This window comes from Leuciscus leuciscus (assembly GCF_965113295.1).
Source record: "Leuciscus leuciscus genome assembly, chromosome: 9".
NCBI classification, from domain to species: Eukaryota; Metazoa; Chordata; class Actinopteri; order Cypriniformes; family Leuciscidae; genus Leuciscus; species Leuciscus leuciscus.
In genome coordinates this window covers 17,792,900-17,812,809 of record NC_138733.1, presented here as the reverse complement: position 1 = coordinate 17,812,809, position 19,910 = coordinate 17,792,900, and the positions used below count along the sequence as shown (strand labels likewise).

Sequence of the window (19,910 nt, the reverse complement as noted above, 5' to 3'; positions counted from 1 at the left end):
GCTGACTCCATCATGGTTGTCTGTCACTGTTAAATGAGCGTCCACTCATTCCCTTGGGCCACTCTGACAGTGTACAAAAAAAGCACAAGGCAAGCCATCCCTAGCATATAAAAGCATGTTTTACGAGAGAAAGAGCACAGATGTTGCAGAAAAGTGGCCAACCGACTAACGGCACACCCAGTGCAGGCATCTGCCAAATTCCGCAAAACCCATCCGATGCGACACCCTCCAATCAGTGCAGATCCGATGGCCACTCTGATAATGATAGTTAATACTGAGGATGACTGGTGGCCCCAAAACAGAAACATAAAAACAGTGGGGTAATACATACATGCATGCATGAGCTTACAAATTGGCAGTGTGCATACATTCTCCGTCCCCTGCAGTCCACTGTGGTGGCCCGTCACCTCCTGAACAGAATTTAACTCGCAGGAGGCATATGCACAAGCAAGGACAAGGACAGGCTGTTCCAAAACAGCCCACAGCATGTTGCATTTTTCAGGAGACGAAGCCATGTGTTATTCATGAGTGGTTAAGAAAAGAGAGGGTAAAATAGTGTCACCGTTTACCTAGAGCCGGCCAGCCCGCACACAAAACTCGTAAGTGCCCTCGGCCATACCACTTGCCTAGTTATGGGTAAGAATGATACACGCTTGGCTCTGACAGGGTTCGTCCCTCTTGGCGGTGTGTTCGGGAAGCCATTCGTTCCCCCTCTCATCCTCTACACTTTTACACAATTATGAAGCATAAAAAAAAAAAAGCAATCTGATTTTTAATCATCTGTGAGATGAGTGACATGAGCAGAGAGACTCATTAGCTACAGCTGAAAGCCCCGGTGGATCACGTGACTGGCATAAAACGTTATGGTCATTCTCTTAATTCTGCTTGGCTTCCTTCCACTGAGCAGACCATGCAAGGCAAAATCATCATCATCCCTTACATATGCTGTGCAAGCCAATTACTGTTGCTGCTTAAATTATGTACGGAAATAAATCCACATGAATTAGCAGGAACTGCTTCCTTATACATTGGCTATGTCTCAAAATATAGCGAGATGCTTTCCAAGACAACATTCAGTGCCCAAAATGCCCAAAAATGCTGTTTAGGCTCATTTTAAAACTAGGTGGTTGCAAGTTGGTGGTTGTCGGTTCGCAGAAAATTTCGGAGAATTTTTTTTTGTAAAAATCAACTTAAATTTCTGTTTAGGTTTATACAAAAAGTGTTATGGTTCACTAAAACTAAAAGTATTAGATTTAATTTTTGTTAATTGAAGGGAAGCTGAAATAAAATAAAACATAAGTATTAGATTAAAAACTTAAACGTAAAAATCTTAGAAATGTTGCTTTGGCAACTACTGTATCTAAAACAGGCTATAAAAAGTTTAGTTTAAGTGCTAGAATTACTAAAACTAAAACAGTAATACAAATAAATTAAAACAAAACAAAAACGGAAAAAGCACAATAAAAATAAACTGAAAATATGAAATAAAAGCTAATTCATAATATTAATAAATACTCCATAATACTTTAATTGTCACATTCAGTTTAGTTTATCTTGTTTCATTTTCATAGACTCTTAGTTTGGTTAGTTTCATAGACTCATGGTTTCCTGTTTCCTTTGTTCTCATTTTTACACCACTTGTTTTTCACCATGGTTATTGATGTATGGAAACACACCTGTTTCTATTTTGTTCATTTTTTAGGGTACGTTTACACGACAACGATGTGCTAAAAACGGAAAAGTTTTTCTTTGTACAGATGACAACATTATAAAAACGATCCCTGTTCACAAGAAATCTGGAAAAAAGACTAATAACGCTGTATTATGCATGCCACGCAAGTAGTTGGCAATGTCACTTTATAAAGAAAGACTACGCGCTCGCACACATTTTTACTACAGTGCACTTGAGCCGAACGCACATGCCTATAGACACAAATTAAATAGTTTATTTAATTTTTTTGTCCGATTTTTTATTTTAAGGATGTTAATCTTGATAATACTGTATTATTACTTTGTCTTCTGGGTAAATTTCATCTTCACAAAGCCAGAAACTTCTCCTCTAATATAAAGTCCCTTTTTACTTCCTTTAAGAAAATGTCAAAACTTTTGAACACAAAGGCATCAAAAACATGTATCATCCTTGAGTCTATTGTAAGGAACCTTTCATTTTTCATGATGACAAAATGTTATATTGTGCTCTGGCCCGGATCTACCATATGGGCCCTTGTGCAGAGAGGGGAATTTGCTGAATTGCCGAACTCACCCGAATTTGAGCTCTCTGGGTCTTCGCGTTGCAGAGATACGAGCGACAGACCGCTGACGGACGCCAATTTGAAGCGTGCCCGGTGGTTTTCGGCTAAGGATATCTCCGCGAAAACACCACCAAAATTTCTGGTGCCTACTTTGGAGGGTGTGGTTGTCAGGTAGGGGAGGGGGGCGCAGTGCCCAATAATTCTTATAACCACTAATAGACTAAACACGTAATAGCCTACACATGTGCATGACGTCACCGTTTTCACAGATTCACGTTTTTGTAGTTTACACGGAGATGATAAAGGTGTCATTTTCAAAAACTTGCACTTTGAAACCCGTTTTCAAAAGTTTGCGTTTCCAAGCCATCAAAACGCCATTGTCGTGTAATTGAATGGCCAAAACGCATAAAAAATGTGTGTATTGTTTGTGCTAAGTACTCTGTTTCGTGGACTCTTGCTTTTGTATGTACCTGAGTGGATTCCATTTAAATAAATGTAACTTTCATTTTGATTCTGGATCATCTTCATTGGAAACTAAGATGTTACATTATTAATCTCTTTTGGCATTGGTACAATATAAATGTAAAATAAAATTAAAACAAAACCGGCATATGTATATACTTGAGGGTGTATATATACACTTGATATACTGTTTACTATGTTTTGAGACACAACCATGAAGTTATCAGTACCTAATCATTTGAGCATTTGACCCATTTTCATTTGTTAGCGTGTTAGGTTGTTAGACATGACACCACGTGGAGACCCTGCAATGAATATAAACATCATCACTGCACCCAAAAACAGGGAATTTGTCTACATGTGATACTGGTATTTCCACAACTCATGCGTTTGACTTATGGGAATGAAAGGACATTTTTTGAGGTTGAGCTCATTTCAAAAGGCCAGAAGTCTTTATTCTCCGGCCCCCTGTAGAGATCATGGAATGATTGTAAATGACAAGCCTGTTGGGATGTACATTATTAATAGCCCACCACTGACTCACCACGCACTCTGTCTCCTTCCTTACACACGGCCGTTCATTCGCATCCCCCACTATGGAGGACCCACAACACATTCGCCCATTTGTGACTCAGGCGTTGGTCTTTAAAGGATAATCATTCTAACCTGAAGAATCCATGACGGTTTTGACAAGCGGCCATCTGTCGACGTGTGTGTGTGTGTGTGTGTGTGTGTGTGTGTGTATGTGGAAGTGGGAGGAGAATTGTGAAATGTTTCAGGCTAACTTAAGCACTCCTACACTTTCAGCCTGACAGTGACAACTACATAATTACATTTAACAACGTGTAATTATATGGCGGAGCATGAAAGTGGATGTGGCTGCGAAGGGTTGCGACAGGCCGGCATTGCGACACATGGCTGGAAGTGTGTGTGTGGACTACAGAATGTTGTTATTGTTCATTTCAGAGCCACATAAATAAATCCATCCCAGAGGTGGGCTAATCCCACGCCACGTTACTCCCCGTCTCGAGGCTGGGCTAATCGACCCACCCAGAGAAAGGGTGACTGGGTTAATCCACACATCGTTTGTGTTTACTTCCTTTCGGACTGATAACATCCCATTTAATATCGCTTTCCGGCTTCTACATGCTTTCTTGAACAATCAATAACTGGACAGAACTTGGCGTCACAGAGCCAGAGATTGTCTTCTGAAAATTACACAGTGCAATAGCTGAAAATGTTATGCATATTACATGATATAGACAAAAAGAATGGAAGATGTGCGAGATAAATAGTGAGTGTGTTATGTTCAATAACATTGTGCATGCAAGAAACCCCATAACAGCCCTTCAGAGGGTTTAGATAAGAGCGCATGGGGAAAGATGTATTAGGGAAAAGCTGCCATGGAGCATCATTACTTTATAATCCCACACTGGGAGAAAGAGGGACAGCTGGGCTAGAGCCTTTTAAGCAAGTTTTATTTTTCATTTGTCCTACTTTATCTTAATCCAGGCTCAGGGAACGCGGCAGTTTGCTACCCCAGACAGACTGCCACATTCAATGCTTTGAAATAGATACAGCTTTTCTCTTGCATAAAAGCTTCAACACAAAGCTGCTATTTTAAAAGAATACGTGAATGGATTCGTATTCAAGCCGAGAGCTAAATATCTACCTCTGCTAAAAAAAATAATAACAGGCACCACTAGTCGCACTTGCCACTTGTCATTCTGCCTTTTTGACAAGCGTCAGATTAAGCATTGGTCGTTTGGCATACATATGTTACATGGATAATACTATATCCCCCAATATACCACAGTCTAGCATGGGATGGATTAATATATTAGTGTAAGACCCAGATTTAACCTTCTCTCACTGGTGCATCCTTTAATATTACAGAACAACACTGGATGTTCACAAAACGCAGATCTTTTGTTTGTCAAAGCACCTTGAAACTCATGAACAACAGAAGTGTTGCATTTAGAGAGCGATTTATACTTGCTATGGCTATTTAAACCTTGAAGAATAAAGTCGCTTTTTACATATTCTTGAGGAAATGTGACTGTTGCTTGAAATTCACTGCAAATGGCCTTTGTTTGAAAACACGTACTGTCAGTATGTACTGAATTGGAAGAACCTACTTCTCGATTCTATGCATGCATGGCCATTTGACCTTGTCCGCCATTAAAAAATATGATTTCTCTCAGTGCTTGAAAAAGAAAAAGTGCCTGGCAGTAACATCGAAGTAACAAATTAACATGAAAGTTGGCCTTGCCGTTAAGTACCGGCAACATGTGAGATGTGGTGGTACGCAAGAAAAGTGAAGATACGCTTAAGATTAAAATACGGTATAGAAGTGCCGATAATGCGTCCTAGTACGCACCAGCCCACTTCGAGCACTGGTTTCTCTATGATGTTGAAAAAAATGGTAAGTCTGAATGCATAAAGGAAAAGTTCACTCAAAAATGATAATTCTGTTATCATTTACTCACCATCATGTTGTTCCAAACCTGTGTTGTGCAACTAGACCTTGAAAATATTAAAAATACGCTTAATCAGTAATTGAAATAATGATAAATATATATATATATATAAATTATTTCATCATTATTTCTAAGATAGAAAAAAAATAAGTTGAAGCACTAAAACAGAAATAAAAATAAAAATAAATGAAAGCTATTTAAAAATAAAAAAATATTTAAAAAAGGCAAAAATATAACAAACAGCAAACTTATACTTATATCTATATCTATATATTAAAATAGCACAAGTTTCCAACGTGACTTACTTTCATCTGCAAAACACAAAAGACGATATTTAGAAATTTTCATTATTGCGATTATCATTCTTTCTTGGTCGAAAATGCTGAAAGTGTGGCCACAGATTAAACTATTAATGTGGTTCCAAAACTTCTCTCACAAAGGATGTTCACGACTCTACTACAATATCACACGTGCCGCCTAATACTGAAAAACACTATTGACTCACCAACAAAAAAGCACAAGTGAGCACAAGTGAGTACTTATGAGTACCATAAGATGAAATATGTAACAGATGGACACGGCCGCATCAGACTTGTCATGGTAAATATTGCTCACTTATCACAAACAGGCTGATCCCATGTATACGATATTTTTTTCCCACCTCAATCCGCTTGCTACCATAATCTGACCAGCAGGACATGCATGCGGTCTCAAAGACGTGTGAAGGATCGCTCACTCTCGCCCCAGCCTTCACCTGTTGTACCCCTCAGGATCCTCCGTCTTCATAAACCACCCACTCTGCCCTCATGCAGCGGTCGCGCTGGCAACTGTCCAGCTCTAATTAGCACATTAATCACTGCTGAGGAGAAGATACGGCCAGCGGTGAGCTGGGTCTCCCGGTGTATGACCCCAGTCTCATCTTCCACAAGGGCGAACACTTAATTCATGAGCATTGTGCAGCACGAGCTAATATCCAGCCTGATTTGAGGCTCAAAGGAATGCTGAGTGTAGATCTATATGGACTCTAGAGAGCTATGAGTCCTTTCTCTTTCTGGCTTTAATCGTACATAATAAATCATCTTGTAAGTCTTGCTTAGACGACATATTTTCTATGCGGTAATTATGACTTGGAATTAAAGGCCATGTAGCATCATTCAGTGAATCTTGTGCCTGAAAAAAATCCACATTCAGTTTTATTTTTGAATGAAAAGTGAGATTTAACGAGATTTAGGTCTTAAAATACTGTGCTGAAGTCAACTAGTATTCCCCCTCTATGCTATTATTAGGGAGTGTAAGTATGCAGATTTCAGGATAGGATCTACCACAGAGTGCATGATTGCAAATCATTTTCACCCAGCATGCTCTGCTACTCAGCGTCCTCTGGGACAGTAAGCAAAAGTCTGTAATGGCTCTAAGGGCTTGACTCTCCCTCAGCAGTTAAAGATGTCTATTTTAAGATCTCATTCCGCTTCGAATGGGGAAACAATTTAATTATTTATTTTGGCAAGTCGGGAAAATGCATCAAAACGGGCTTGCCATGACATTGACCCATCAGATCAGACTCCTGAAAAGAACAGGGAGATACGAGAAATGTAATTGTGTACAGTAAAAGACACAGTTTGTATAAGAGGAAATTAGATCATGTGGAAAACAGGCACCAGAAAAATGAATGGCTTGTTTTGTTAATGAGCAAACTTTGTTGCATTCCCATTCTAATCAATAAACTTGCTAATCCAGTTTCTTCTGGCGGAGAAGCTGGATATGGTGCCTTTCTGGAGCCAAGGAGCTGGATTACGACTGAGCCAAAGGCCCAAAGCAGAGTCACGCAGCAGGAGGACACACTGTCACAGCAGGCAAAAACTCAGCAGCAGCCTGCCACAAAGAACTCAACAAACAAAACCTCAGGACATGTCTGAGAGGAATAGATTACTTCTATTTCAGCACAGATATGCTCCATCTAGACACACAGAATAAGGTGGAATTTATCAGAAAATACTTACTGGCTACTTCCAGCGAGGCATTTCGGCTAACAGCCTCTCCTAGGTAATTGCGGGCGACGCAAGTGTAAACACCCTCGTCGGGTTTGCTGCGGCGTCCGTGAACGATGCGCAAGAAAAAAAGGGAGCCGCTTGGCAGCAGCATGCGGTGGGAGCGAGGGTCGTCCTTATCAGTTTCAACGTGCTCGCCGTCTTTATACCACTCCACCGTGGGCATGGGACGACCCTCTGCCTTGCAGTTCAGGGTGGCTGGCTCACCCTTTGACACGATCAGATCTGAGGGATCCTCTACTATCCTGGGAGGAGCATCCTCCAAACGTGGACGGGACCCTGCAAAAAATCAACAGTGACAGTTAAAAGCATATACATGACATACTGGAGGAATGTTTGGCACTTTTAGTGTCAATTAATGAACCAAACCAGGCAGTTAAACCTAACTTCTTGTTAAAAATAAATTTGCCGGCGGGCTTTAGCATATCATCCTCACTATGCTGTGAAGCAGGGGAGTCTCAAGAGAAGCCAGGTTATCCCGGTATATTTTTCTCTTGATATAAATAAATTGTGTACATTTAGTAATATAGCCGGAAAAGTATGTATATGATGTGTATTACGATGTTATAATGAACAATAGTACATTAATAGTAGCCTTTGTTCAAGTTGTTCAAAGCATTTCTAAGGATGCTGATTGTTAGAAGGCAGCTGTCTGACTCTGAGATGGCGAACAGGAAAATGGTTTGTGTAAAATTAGCAACACATTATTAGCTGTTTGCTGTTATGAGTCTGACGTTGTAGAGAGCGATACATCAAACGCATTACTATTCCGATACATCGACTTGTAGAAGAGCCTGTATGAATGAGGGTAGGCGGGACTCATATGAATATTCATGAACCGCGTATTCTTAATGAAGCAAGGTTGTAGAGTTACATTCATAGCCAATTTAAGGCAATTGAAATAATTTAGGCTATTTTACAGGAAAAAGACATTTAAATATGCCATTTTGGTGATCAAAGATGAGTTTTAAGGGACAAAATTATTGACTACATTATTTATACGGACTTTAACCTTCATTACTTGAGTTTATAGCCATAATCAGCTTTCTTTACTTAAACACAAACATAAGCCCCTTTCACACAGAGGGTTAGGGGTGTGTAGTAGATGACGGCTGAGATCATTCGCCAGCTTAATGGAACGGTACGTGATACGCTAGTTTATGATCGAATCAGAAGAAAAAAAAATGCAAGAGCGTGGTTTTTCAAGAGATGTCACGAGTCTTTACAGGATGTGTGTGAACGCACGCACAGATTCCAGAAAATCACTGGCCGTGTTAATGAACCAAAATCAAACGGCCCCGGGACACATTATCAGTGTATTTTCCGGAAATTCTATGTGGAAAGGGGCTATATTGAAATAGCTAAATGCATGTCTGTTAAATAAATATACTACATCTGATGCAGTTTTCAGCTTTGAGAATTCGTAGAGTACTACAAACTAACCAGTGCTGAAACTGGTGTGTGGAACTTTTTTGTTTGTTTAATTTTTACAAAACATTTTGTGAAAAAAAAAGCCTTTCATAATAGAGTACCAGGGTGTACCATTCAACCACACAAATAGTCTTCACCAGCATCAGTGAAAGGATGGAACCAGCGGAGAGAGGCTTCTAATGGCCAGTGGGAAAGGGAGCTGGGGATGAACCTCTCAAAGGCTGATGACTCAGCACCTATTAAGCTTTCAGCCCAGAGAGCCAGATGAAATCCGTGCGAAGTTAAAAGAAGCTGACATTAAGGCTGAGTCTAGCATGGCTGCGGCTGTTGAATGAGGCTCCAAACCTCACCGCCCATTAGTGCCGAATTCTGCTCTGGCCGGGGCTACAGAACTAACAGAGAGGGTTTCTTATTTATGTGTGAGGGCTTTAAAGAGGTGGAATACTTGCAGTGCAATGCACAGCAGTGGCCATGTGTTGGGGTTTTCTTGCCATTAAAGGGGTGGAAATTCTCAAAAGTCGGTGAGTGTGTGCAGCAATAAAATAATATCATCTATGGAATGGAAAACTAAATACTTAATTTGTCTGAAAATACTCAAGTGGAAGAAAACAGTTCTTAGATAGCATAATGTGTTTATTCTTGGTGAAGTTAAATCCAATAAGTTACTAATGACTTTCATAAAAACTCGGTCATGAACACCTAAATAGTTCATCAGCCTCCCGCTGCACATTACACTCATAAGTATGTTTCCATCCGTTCACAACACTCGAGATTATAACTCCCCACTACTCTGAGGCATCATCATTTTTAAAGTTATGGCAAGCTAATTGGTCCTTGTGAGAGAATGAAAGGAACAAATAAAAGCTGGTGGTTTTCAAACCCATCACACATGAAAAGCCATGCTGATTTGAAAGGATAATTATCTGTCAGTGATTTCACGACATAAACAGTCGCTGCTTCCTTTCGAAAGTGTAAATGAGAGGTATAAGACCACATTAACAGGTTCATATCTTACAGGAAAGCAGGTTACATTCGGAGAAGATTGTGCCATGCAGTCACCCATAGAGCTGTACAATATTTACACACACAAATCACATGAGAAATTTCTGAGAGATTATTCTCACAGCATCTCTCTCAGTGATTCCTGACTGGTGGGAAAAAGTATATTTTTAATGGGTTTTCGGATATATTTTATTAGCTGAAAATGTACCTCGCATTCTTAAACCTAAAAACGTAGAAACTTTGACGTGTCAGAACAGAGCTGGGAGAGAAGAAATCGAATATGCTGGTAAATGAATACTCAGGAATGAATAAAGACTGGCTGTCTTTTTAGGTGAGCAGAAACTGTACAACACAGTTGTATGCACCCGTACCATTCAGAATTGAGGTAAGAAATGGGATGAAATTGATGAATTGACGATGAAATAATACAGAAATTTTGATCGCAAGAAAGAATTCAAATGAATTGAAATAACTGATAAGTTCATACAACAAACTAAGTTCAAACAACCATCATTTTAAAATAAAAAAGTAAAGTTTATTAAAAGAAACTTTACGCTTAATGCCTGAAAATGTATCTAGACAGAACAATCAATTATAGACAGACAGACTGTCTGACAGACAGATAGAAATGTCATAAAAACATCTGCTATTCTGAACACAGGATTATCAAGTGTCTTCCTTTGTAATATTGTTGACACAAGTTATATTTAGTGTATGACTACGAGCTATGGTGTTATGTAAAGCATTACAGTAATTAATATTTACAAATATTAGACATGCATGCTTCACCCTCTTTCCCCTTAGGGCTTAAATGTACCATCACTAATGCTAATGCGTTATGAAAAACGGTGCCCAGTTGAATTTTCAAAACTGTTCGCCTCAAACATATTCAAATAATATGAGCATCAACCTGGCTCCCTGGGATCAGTAATGATCCAATGCTTTTCTCAACAGACATTACTAATGGGTGCGTATGGTGTACACTGATCAAAGAACAAAACAAAACATTTGTTCATGAAAGAGATCTGATGGTATGAATCCTAGACCCATTATTACACCAGGCACATCGCTTTTCACAGCGTAGCAAAAACTGTTCTTTATCGACTAACTGTGACAGCTTACATCTCTGCTGGGTGATCCATCTCAGGCCATTTGTCATCGTTTCAGAAACGCCATTATCTCCGTCAACCCCATTCAACCTCTTGTAGTTGGCATTTGCCCTAACCTGACTGCAACTGCTAAGCAACACAAGCTGAACAGCTTTTGTTTTGTCATTTCTAAGCTTCAGATCTCTTACATTAATTAATGACAGTTGCGGGAGATTTTGCAGTCTGCAGTTTTCTGCTAATGAACAAACACAAACACACACACAAACAAACACAAACACACCCACATGGCTGCTTATTTAAGGAACAAGCACATTTACTTACGAAAATTAAATCTGGAATGCTTATTTGTTAAGTGAAAAGCAATAAGCCGAATGAATCATTGGTCTATAGAGATATTATGTGATGTTGTTACTGTAAATGGTGTCAACATGTCTTAAAATAATCACTGGATTTAAAGAGGTGCAGTTAATCCATGTATATACTAGATATACTATATAAATGGACAATACATTGGATTATTAAAAAAATATATTTTCATTAACTTTGTCATATTTGATCAGATTTAGACTAAGGACACCTTCAAAAACAATTTGTGAATTCATCCTACTAACAGCTCCGCCTGTGGTACAGACGTCTCTTAGCAACCAGACTATGTCGGCTATTATCTAGTATTATCAATCATCTTTCATAGTATGTTTTAACTCTGAACTTTCTCCAAGTAAACAATGCTTTTCATATTCACAGCTGACAGTCAAATTGATAAACCCGCAGCATATTAATACAAGCACTGCTCTATTTTGAGCATCCTTTCAGCTCGGGCACCCCCACAATGTGGAGAGACAGATGCATAACTCATAAATTCTATTTCTAAAGCTCGCAGCCGCTGTCTCCTTTAATGCAAAAGGCCATTAAGCTGGCCTCAGCGGGGGGACACATCATGCCGCCCGCAGACTGATGATACAGCAGTGGCATCCCTCTTTGCACCTGCCAAACATTTTCGGTCAGTCTCTTACAGGTCATTTCACTGCAATCAAAGACGGTAAATATACTCCAGGCTATAGGAGATCATGGAAACAGCTCTTGTATAAATATTTACTCATATAGTGTAACAGTTGGTGTCATGTCCAGACTTAAGACACGTCCCCTGTGAGTACTGCCATAATGGATGAAAAAAATAAACACCATCTCTAATAACTAGAAATGCCTTTCTTTACACAATTTGTATTTACACTGCTGTACTCGTTTTGTATCATTAGCTACCAAATGAAGAAATCAAACACAGTAGTCTTTCTTGTAATACGCTTTGATAAGTGCCTGAACATGAATATTTTATAACACAGCTGTCTTATGTTAAATCCAGAGTGATTATGATCTTTTTAATGTTTTAATGGAAACTTTCTCTTATTATTGTCTCACATTTCACTATAAAATCCATTACGTAAAAAAAAACATTATTTATTTAACTTGTCAGATTTATTTGAGTTTCAACTTAATTTCCTTCATCAGAAATCACAATTTAGGCCTAAGTGATTAAAAACGTGTGCAATTAACTAATATTAATGAATTTATACATAAATGTCAATTTTTTACAACGTGCAGTCAGTTGACAGTGGTTACGTAACAAGATGTGACCTAATGTAACTCAACGTTGGTAGTAAATGGAAGATTTTCTAGTGCAAAATAAATAGATTTTTGTGGATTTGTTTGAATATATGTTCCATTTTTGTTGCTTCAACAACAGTATTAAGAATTCACATTCAATAAGTTAAATATCCAACAACTGAAAGTCATCTGGCTGTAGGCTATATTCAACAATATTACTGATCTGCATGCATTGACACCATTGTTTGAAAACTGAACAGGGCTGGACGATGACATCACTGTTTTCTCCAGAGCGGCAGTAGGTCTATATAAATGAACTAAATTAATAAGTAATGATTTTTACAACAGAAATGAATCAACACTGAACTTATTTGAGCTGGTCAACATTTTCTTCTAGAGCTGCAGTGCAGCCAAAAAAAATAAAAACTTTGTTGCATTATTTTCCTAGTATCACTGTAAATCTGCTTTGAAACAATCTGCATTATGCGCTATATAAATAAAGGTGACTTGACTTGACTTAGTGACCATATAGGCTAATAACATGAAAGTCTGAGACTTAAACTAACAGATTAAACTTACTCTGCAGTATTGAACCAAAAATAAGACCAATAAACTAGTGTTTTAACTCACCTGAAGAGCTGTAGATGTTAGAGAGCATCAGTAACAGGGTTCCTATGACAACAAAAGCCATTTGTCCGGCTTCCAACAAGACTTGCGCTGTTATCTACGGCATTAGTAGTTTCTAGACAAAAGACATTCTCATTGGAACATGCCAAGCGAAACAATTTTAAACTCGTAAAATAAAACAAGAGCGGGAAAAGCACTTCAGCTGCTCTCTTGGAGAAATTCTAGGCAGCGCATTACGATAAAGTCAGTGATGCTTGATCTAAAACGCGCGGATCTTTGTATAAGGCATTGCATGATGACTCTGATGTCTAACTATTTTGTTCACTCCCTCTGTCACTCATTTGGCTGTAATATCGCACAGACTTCAGAAGCTGTTCTCCCATTCAGCTCACTGCATGGCGTTTGAATAAGATGCTCGAGTGGGTCGAGTGTGAGCGCTCTGCAGAATGAAGCGCGTGGAGCTTCAGTCCGCCCGCGAGACTAGAGCGCGCTTCCCAAAGACATCTTAAAGCGACAGCTTTGTTTTGCTGTCCTTGTCCATCGGTATTTCGCTTTATGATTTCCCCCCCGCTAAATAACAAAGAACAAATAATAACTTTATTTGTTATTTTATCATTATTTATTTGATACTTTTTAAAAATAAATATACACTATATTTAAAATATATGTTATATTTATGTATAATTCAATTTAATATGTTCTATTATACCAGTTAGGTAACGGGTACACACCTTAATTTTTTCTCCTGACCATAGGTGGCACAATATCTCATCTCAGCACTTTTGATTAATGGCTTTTTACATTTTTTAATTGCATCTGAATACCAACATTTGTGAGATTGGGGTATTTGTCAACACATTAATGCTTTTAGATTTGTTGAGTAAACGTTATAATTTTTATTTTTAAGTAAAGATAAAATTAGGCCCTTAGGGTATTCTGCCTGTATATATGTCATAGAATCATTTTACCTTTCAGATGAATCTCTTTTAATGGGATTCTGATTTGTCGGTCATCGGTTAATCAATTATTCAACTAAATTGTCAAAATAGCATTTAAAATAGTATAGTTGATTTAGTATTTTACATTAATGACACTTTGAAAAATATAAATATTAATCAGAATTATATAAAAAGTAATTTATACATTCTGTAAAAGTTTATCTAGGTGGGGCTTCTTACCCCTATATAGGGGCCATCTTACCCCTCTTTTAATATTTGACATTTTGTGCTATAACAACTAAATTAGCAAATGTTATTTATTTCCTAATAACACATTGGCTGATGCATCATCATCCTGCACATGCAAACCTTATACCTAAATCCACACTGTTCTTTAGGGGGTCATCTTTCCCCATGTTACGCTAGGCACTTTTGTTTCCCTTCACACACTTTTAGAAGGAATGTGTAGAAAAATTACACAAATTATGTGTAACACTCTAATTTACACATTTTGTGTCAATAACAAAAAATGTGTAGAAAAATTAAGCTATTTTACACATATCTATTTGTAGTTTAAAAGTTAACACAACTTGGGAATTTATTAAAAGCATTTAACACAATATGAATAGACTGATGTGCTTACACACTTCATGTGTTATTTAGTTAGTTGAACTGAACCAATAAGGTCTATTGACTTTGAGTGAAGAGAATCCAGTTCCAGTCAGTTCAGTAGTAGATAATAGTCTGTTAATGACAACAACTATTTTATTTTTACTTCTATTGAAAATAAAACATTTATAACATATCACTTCGTTATCAACTACCCCTCGCGTCAAACTGTTTGTGAAAACCATCTGGGAGGAGATGATTTGCGCCGAATCACGCCGGTGATGCTAGCAAGATTCTTGAGGTAAGCTGTAACATTACTTGAATTCATATTTTTACTTATGTTTATTTACAAAAACAATATTTTCTGCTACGGTTATTTTAAAACTGGTTTAAATGCTAGTTTACGATGAGATTTTGCGGGCAAAAAAACTTCCATTGTCAATAGTGTAGCTGAAGCATGGCTAAACCAAGCAGCTTTATTTTGATCAACGCTGCGAATTTGCGTGAAAAACCCGATTCAAAATCAACATAATTTTTAAAGGGTGTTACTTACAAATTAATATTTTGCATGATAGTATGATGGAGATTAAAAACAATTTGATGATTGTGTAACTTTCTCCTCTCTCTCTTTCCCTCTTATATTTTTTTATGGTGTTGGAACTGCGATCTTCTCTGAAGAAGAACTGAGCACATTTGTATTTGTGGACACGTATGCATCCAGGGAACAGGGGACTGATGCATATGTCACACTTTTCTGGAAACACTTCAGGAGTTTCAAAGTCGCGATCTGATTGGTTGAATTCGGGTTGAATTGAATCCTACAGGATGTCCGGGAGACGTGCGTGTCGCGTTCTTTATCGGTCCGCCTGGAAACAAATGCTGTGACACCAAAACCCCTCGTGGAAGAAAAACGCCGTTGTGTTTACAACTGTGACAATGAGCACTTACCAGGATCAACTAAACGCTGAATTTTCAAAAGTATGTGAAGTTCGCGGCTCCGTTGTTGCAGTAAACTTGTAAAACATGCTTGAATGAATCATTAATTAGAAGTACGCCAATCTGTTGTTGTAGGGACATCGACCGGCTTTATATTGTCACGCCCCTAAACATGACGCGGAACAAAACGAACTGTGATTGGTTGCGTTACATGTCAGTCAAATGTCCTCTTGGGCAGTCCTTGTTCAAGAAAAGCTGCGATAGTCTACTCAGTCTAGGGATAGGTCTGGCTACACAAGACTAAGTTCTGAACAGGAGAAGTTAATTTAGGTTTAGGTTCATTTTCTTTTTCCCAAAGGTGGACAAAATATGCTGATTCCCAAAGGTTGGCTTTTTAAAGACGGTTTTTATGATCACTTTTACTCCTATGCTGTGGAAAAGATGGAGGAATACAGCCATTGATAATAATCAGAAATGTTTCTTCAGCATCAAATCATCATATAAGAATGGTTTCTGAAGGATCATGTGACACTGAAGACTGGAGTAATGATGCTGAAAATTCAGATTTGTCATGAAAGGAATAAATAACATTTTAAAATATATTCAAATAGAAAACAGCTGTTTTACATTGTAATAATATTTCACAATATTGCTATTTTTACTGTATTTTTTTGTATAAAATTAAATATTTGGTGAGCCCAGGGCCGGCTCTAGGTTATTTGGTGCCCAAGGCGAGAGTGCCTTACAAATTATACAAATTATACAAATATATACAAATTAAACAGGCTAAACAGTGCTTTATGTTTTCAGCTACAGTAGGTGTATTTAACAGTAGCATCGAAGAAAGTAATTAAATGAACAAATATGAAAATAAAACAAAACAGACTTCACTGTATAAATTATACATTGATACTTATTAAAGCTACTATTAAAGTTATCAGTCAAGAGCAGTGAGTGATTTTCTCTTTGCATTTTGTTGTTTTATTCAAATTATCATAAATTCAAATTATCATAATTTACTCTCTCAAGTTGTTTTAAACTCGAATAAGTTTCTTTCTTCTGTTGAAAATAAAAGTTATTTGGAAGAATGTGGGTAACCAAACAGTTGATATACCCCAGTGACTACCATAGTATATTTTTCTCCTATTTAAGTCAATGGGGACCAGCTATACTGTTTTGATAGCCACATTCTTCAAAATATTAATATTAGAAAAATATTAGAAACTATTAGAAGGAAATTAAAACAGGTTTGGAACAACATTAGAGTGCGTAAATGATGAGATAATTTTTATTTTTTGGGTGAACTATCCCTTTAAGGACAAGCGGCAGCGTGTTTACTATTGCTACTGTCTCTTTAAGAGCTGCACGCGACGCGTCTAATACACGCATTTGACAAGCAGATTTTCTCTCAATTTTCTCAAGTTTGCTTTCACTTTAGACATAACCGACTTTGTTTATGTAAACCTTGTGTGTATTTAACAGTATAAGCACAATAAGACTCGAAAGATAACTTAGTCCAGTATAAGGCGCTGGTAGACAGGCTTTTAGTGCATGCGTGAGCTTCACATGTAACGTTAACGCACACGTTAGAACAGCGCATCAGCACGCGAATTAAATGTTTAACCGACAAGGCATTAAAGCACATGCAAATATGAACTTTTGTGAACTGCAGTGTTCTGCTGCGTTAACATTTTATGTGAATATACGTTGCGTTGTTCAGTATGTTGGGACAGAGGCGCCAGAACAGATATAATGCACGATTCTACGACATTTTAATTGTCCACGATCAAAAATCGTCATATCGCACACCCCTAATTTAAAGCGCTAAAACCAGCTGTCAGATGTTTTCGCGCCACTCCCGGTTGCTGAGCAACGCGCGTGAGTTTGACAGCTGCCTGTCAGAGTGACTCAGTCGTTTTTTAGGATTGTAATATAATCTAGTAAAAGAAATGGACAAATACAAGCAGTGTGTGGACAGTGCACAGTAAAAGTGTACAGCGTGTGCGCAGCTTTCATAATACGACACATACATTTAATTAACTTTTTTTTTGTTTTTTTTTGCGCCCCGTCCAGCAGAGACTTCTTTAAAAAACATTAAAATGTTTAATATTTTCTAAACTAAAATGTACCAATGTACATCCAATCCAAAAATTAAATTATTTTGAAAGTGGGGTTATGTCATGTTCCTTTTTGACTGCTTTAAATTGTATTGTTCTATTCTGGATTGAATTTAATTGTTGATATTTTATTATAATAAATAATCCTTTATTCATTATAATAAAGGATAAAGAATAAAGGATCACATAATGTGGTAATGTTACACATATTTTACACATCTTTACGTTAACCTTTCTGACACATTTAGTGTGTTAAACTCATTAACACAGTGAATGAGTTCAAATGAACACAAAACTAGTGGTCTTGGAACTCAATGAATGTGTAAAAATTAACACAGGTTGTGTCATTTTTAACACATTCTCAGGGACTCACTTTAACGTATGTCAGTGTATTCTGAAGCAAAAATGATCTTTGTTTAGACAATCTGGCTATCCTTTCAGGGATGCATTTTGATGAATATATATGCGGCTATATTTTACAGCAACCCATTAAGTGTGGACTTTATTTCCAATGCAATCAGACCTCTCATTGATCGGCCTTCTTGAGATTTACTGGTGCTCTTCTCCAGGGCTTTCCTTAAGCCATGTGCCATTTTTCTTTACTGCATTGACTTTGTGTCTTTTGTGAAAGACCACCATTATTGAAGTGAGAAGCGAACATTTGTCTTTCTTTGAAGCCTTAAAATGGGCTGAGAATCAGAGGACAGACAACAGTTGTGAGCTCCAAGGAAACCAACTGTGCAACAAATTGAAATTCTCCTCACCTCGGTTGAGAAATTGCTCTGAGTAATAGCAAACAATGTCTGAGAGGTCCGAATGAAAACCTTCATCAAGATCTCAGTGCATCAATAAGTATTTTGAAAACATGAATTTGCTGTCCACGCATGACGGGTTCACGCTTCTGTGCTCACATCAGAAACAACGGCCCTGTCAATATTCTAAAAGCAATGCTTCATCTGGTTCCCTAAATAAAAACAGTTAATTAATATAATAAGTCCCTTAGATTGAGATGAGATGACATTTTCTTTCAGCCTTTTCTCTGATACTCTCAGTGTCATCAAAATGCACCTACATGTCAAAGGAGCATGTCAGCTATGATTGCCTTGCAGATGACACACAATTATGTGTTTAGACATATTCAGACTATAGTGCTGCCACAAACAAATGATCATCCTGCTATACTGTAATCACAAAGCGGATGAGTCATAGTTTCTTTCTGCCACAGAAACTATGGTCCCTTAACAATGTGTGGCACATTACAAAAAAAACTCGACAGCATAAACAATCAATGTGTCTTACTAAATGTGTATCTCCTCAAATGATTTCATTGACATATATGGATGTAAACTGCACAAAAAACCCGAACTACAATTCTACGCTTTCTTCCAATGTGCCTTCATAAGCTGCAAGCTTTTAGTGAACTAAAGTATTATTTTCCCTTTAAAAACTGCTATTAATCCATATGCTGTCTCAAAGGAACACTCAGCAAAGCAGCAAAGTATTTCTTCTAGGAAAAAGCATGACTATGCATCACCAGTTTTCTTCAGCCGTAAATACTGTTTAGATTCCCACAACATTTCTTTTTTCACCAAAAGTGACGCATGGCACAAATAAATGGACAGAAAAGAAAAAGCATAGTTCAAAGGTGACCCAAGTTATCGCCGGTCTCCTCCGGTGGCTTCCTGTTCTTTCAGCACAATGGCACATGATAGTAAACATTGACTCATCCGTGCTCTCTTACAAAAAAAAGGATAGTTGATGCTTGGAGAAGCTTTGACGCAAATGCATTTGAGTACTTTTGATCAGACCAAGCACCTCCAGATACAATTCCATGTATTTCATGTAAACACACTGCGAAGAAACAACAACAGCATGACGGTAAAAATAACATAACTGCTGCGAACCACAGACGTATTTGTGTTCTTGATGGCCTAAGTTGGCCTATAGCCCATGTTTCTGTTTCTGCTGTCCACAGTTCCTGTCAGTGGCGTGGCAGTGCCATATGGCCCTGGCTCCGAGTTTCTCCTGGATTCTGGAAAGGGGCGGGAGAGGTGGGGGACGAAGACACAGACTGCGGGTCACTCCGGGGCAGGGGCGAGCTTTTCATAACAAAGGGCCTGCTCCTGGGACGTGTGCTCAAGTAGATATGCCTACTGTGAGGACACAATAGCTTTGTGATGATTTCCTGTGGTCTGGCACTACTAAATAACAGCTCAGTGACAGAAGTGAGGGCGTTAATCTGATGATAAATGCAGGAGTTTGGGATGAGGATAGTGATGAGGGGGGATCTGGGGTCA

General features: G+C 38.0%; 1 protein-coding gene across 1 annotated transcript in view; it reads right to left on the bottom strand.

Annotated features, from left to right (window-relative positions):
- The window catches only part of LOC309505479 (roundabout homolog 2), a 52,950-nt gene extending 39,466 nt beyond the window's left edge, over positions 1-13,484 (bottom strand). Inside the window, exons 1-2 of the mRNA XM_082178852.1 lie at positions 13,017-13,484; positions 7,195-7,521 (exon numbers count right to left, since the gene is read on the bottom strand). Of these exons, the coding sequence (XP_082034978.1) occupies positions 7,195-7,521; positions 13,017-13,077 (388 nt within the window). The 5' untranslated portion in view covers positions 13,078-13,484. The remainder of the gene's footprint in view (positions 1-7,194; positions 7,522-13,016) is intronic.
- Between the last annotated feature and the right edge of the window lie 6,426 nt (positions 13,485-19,910).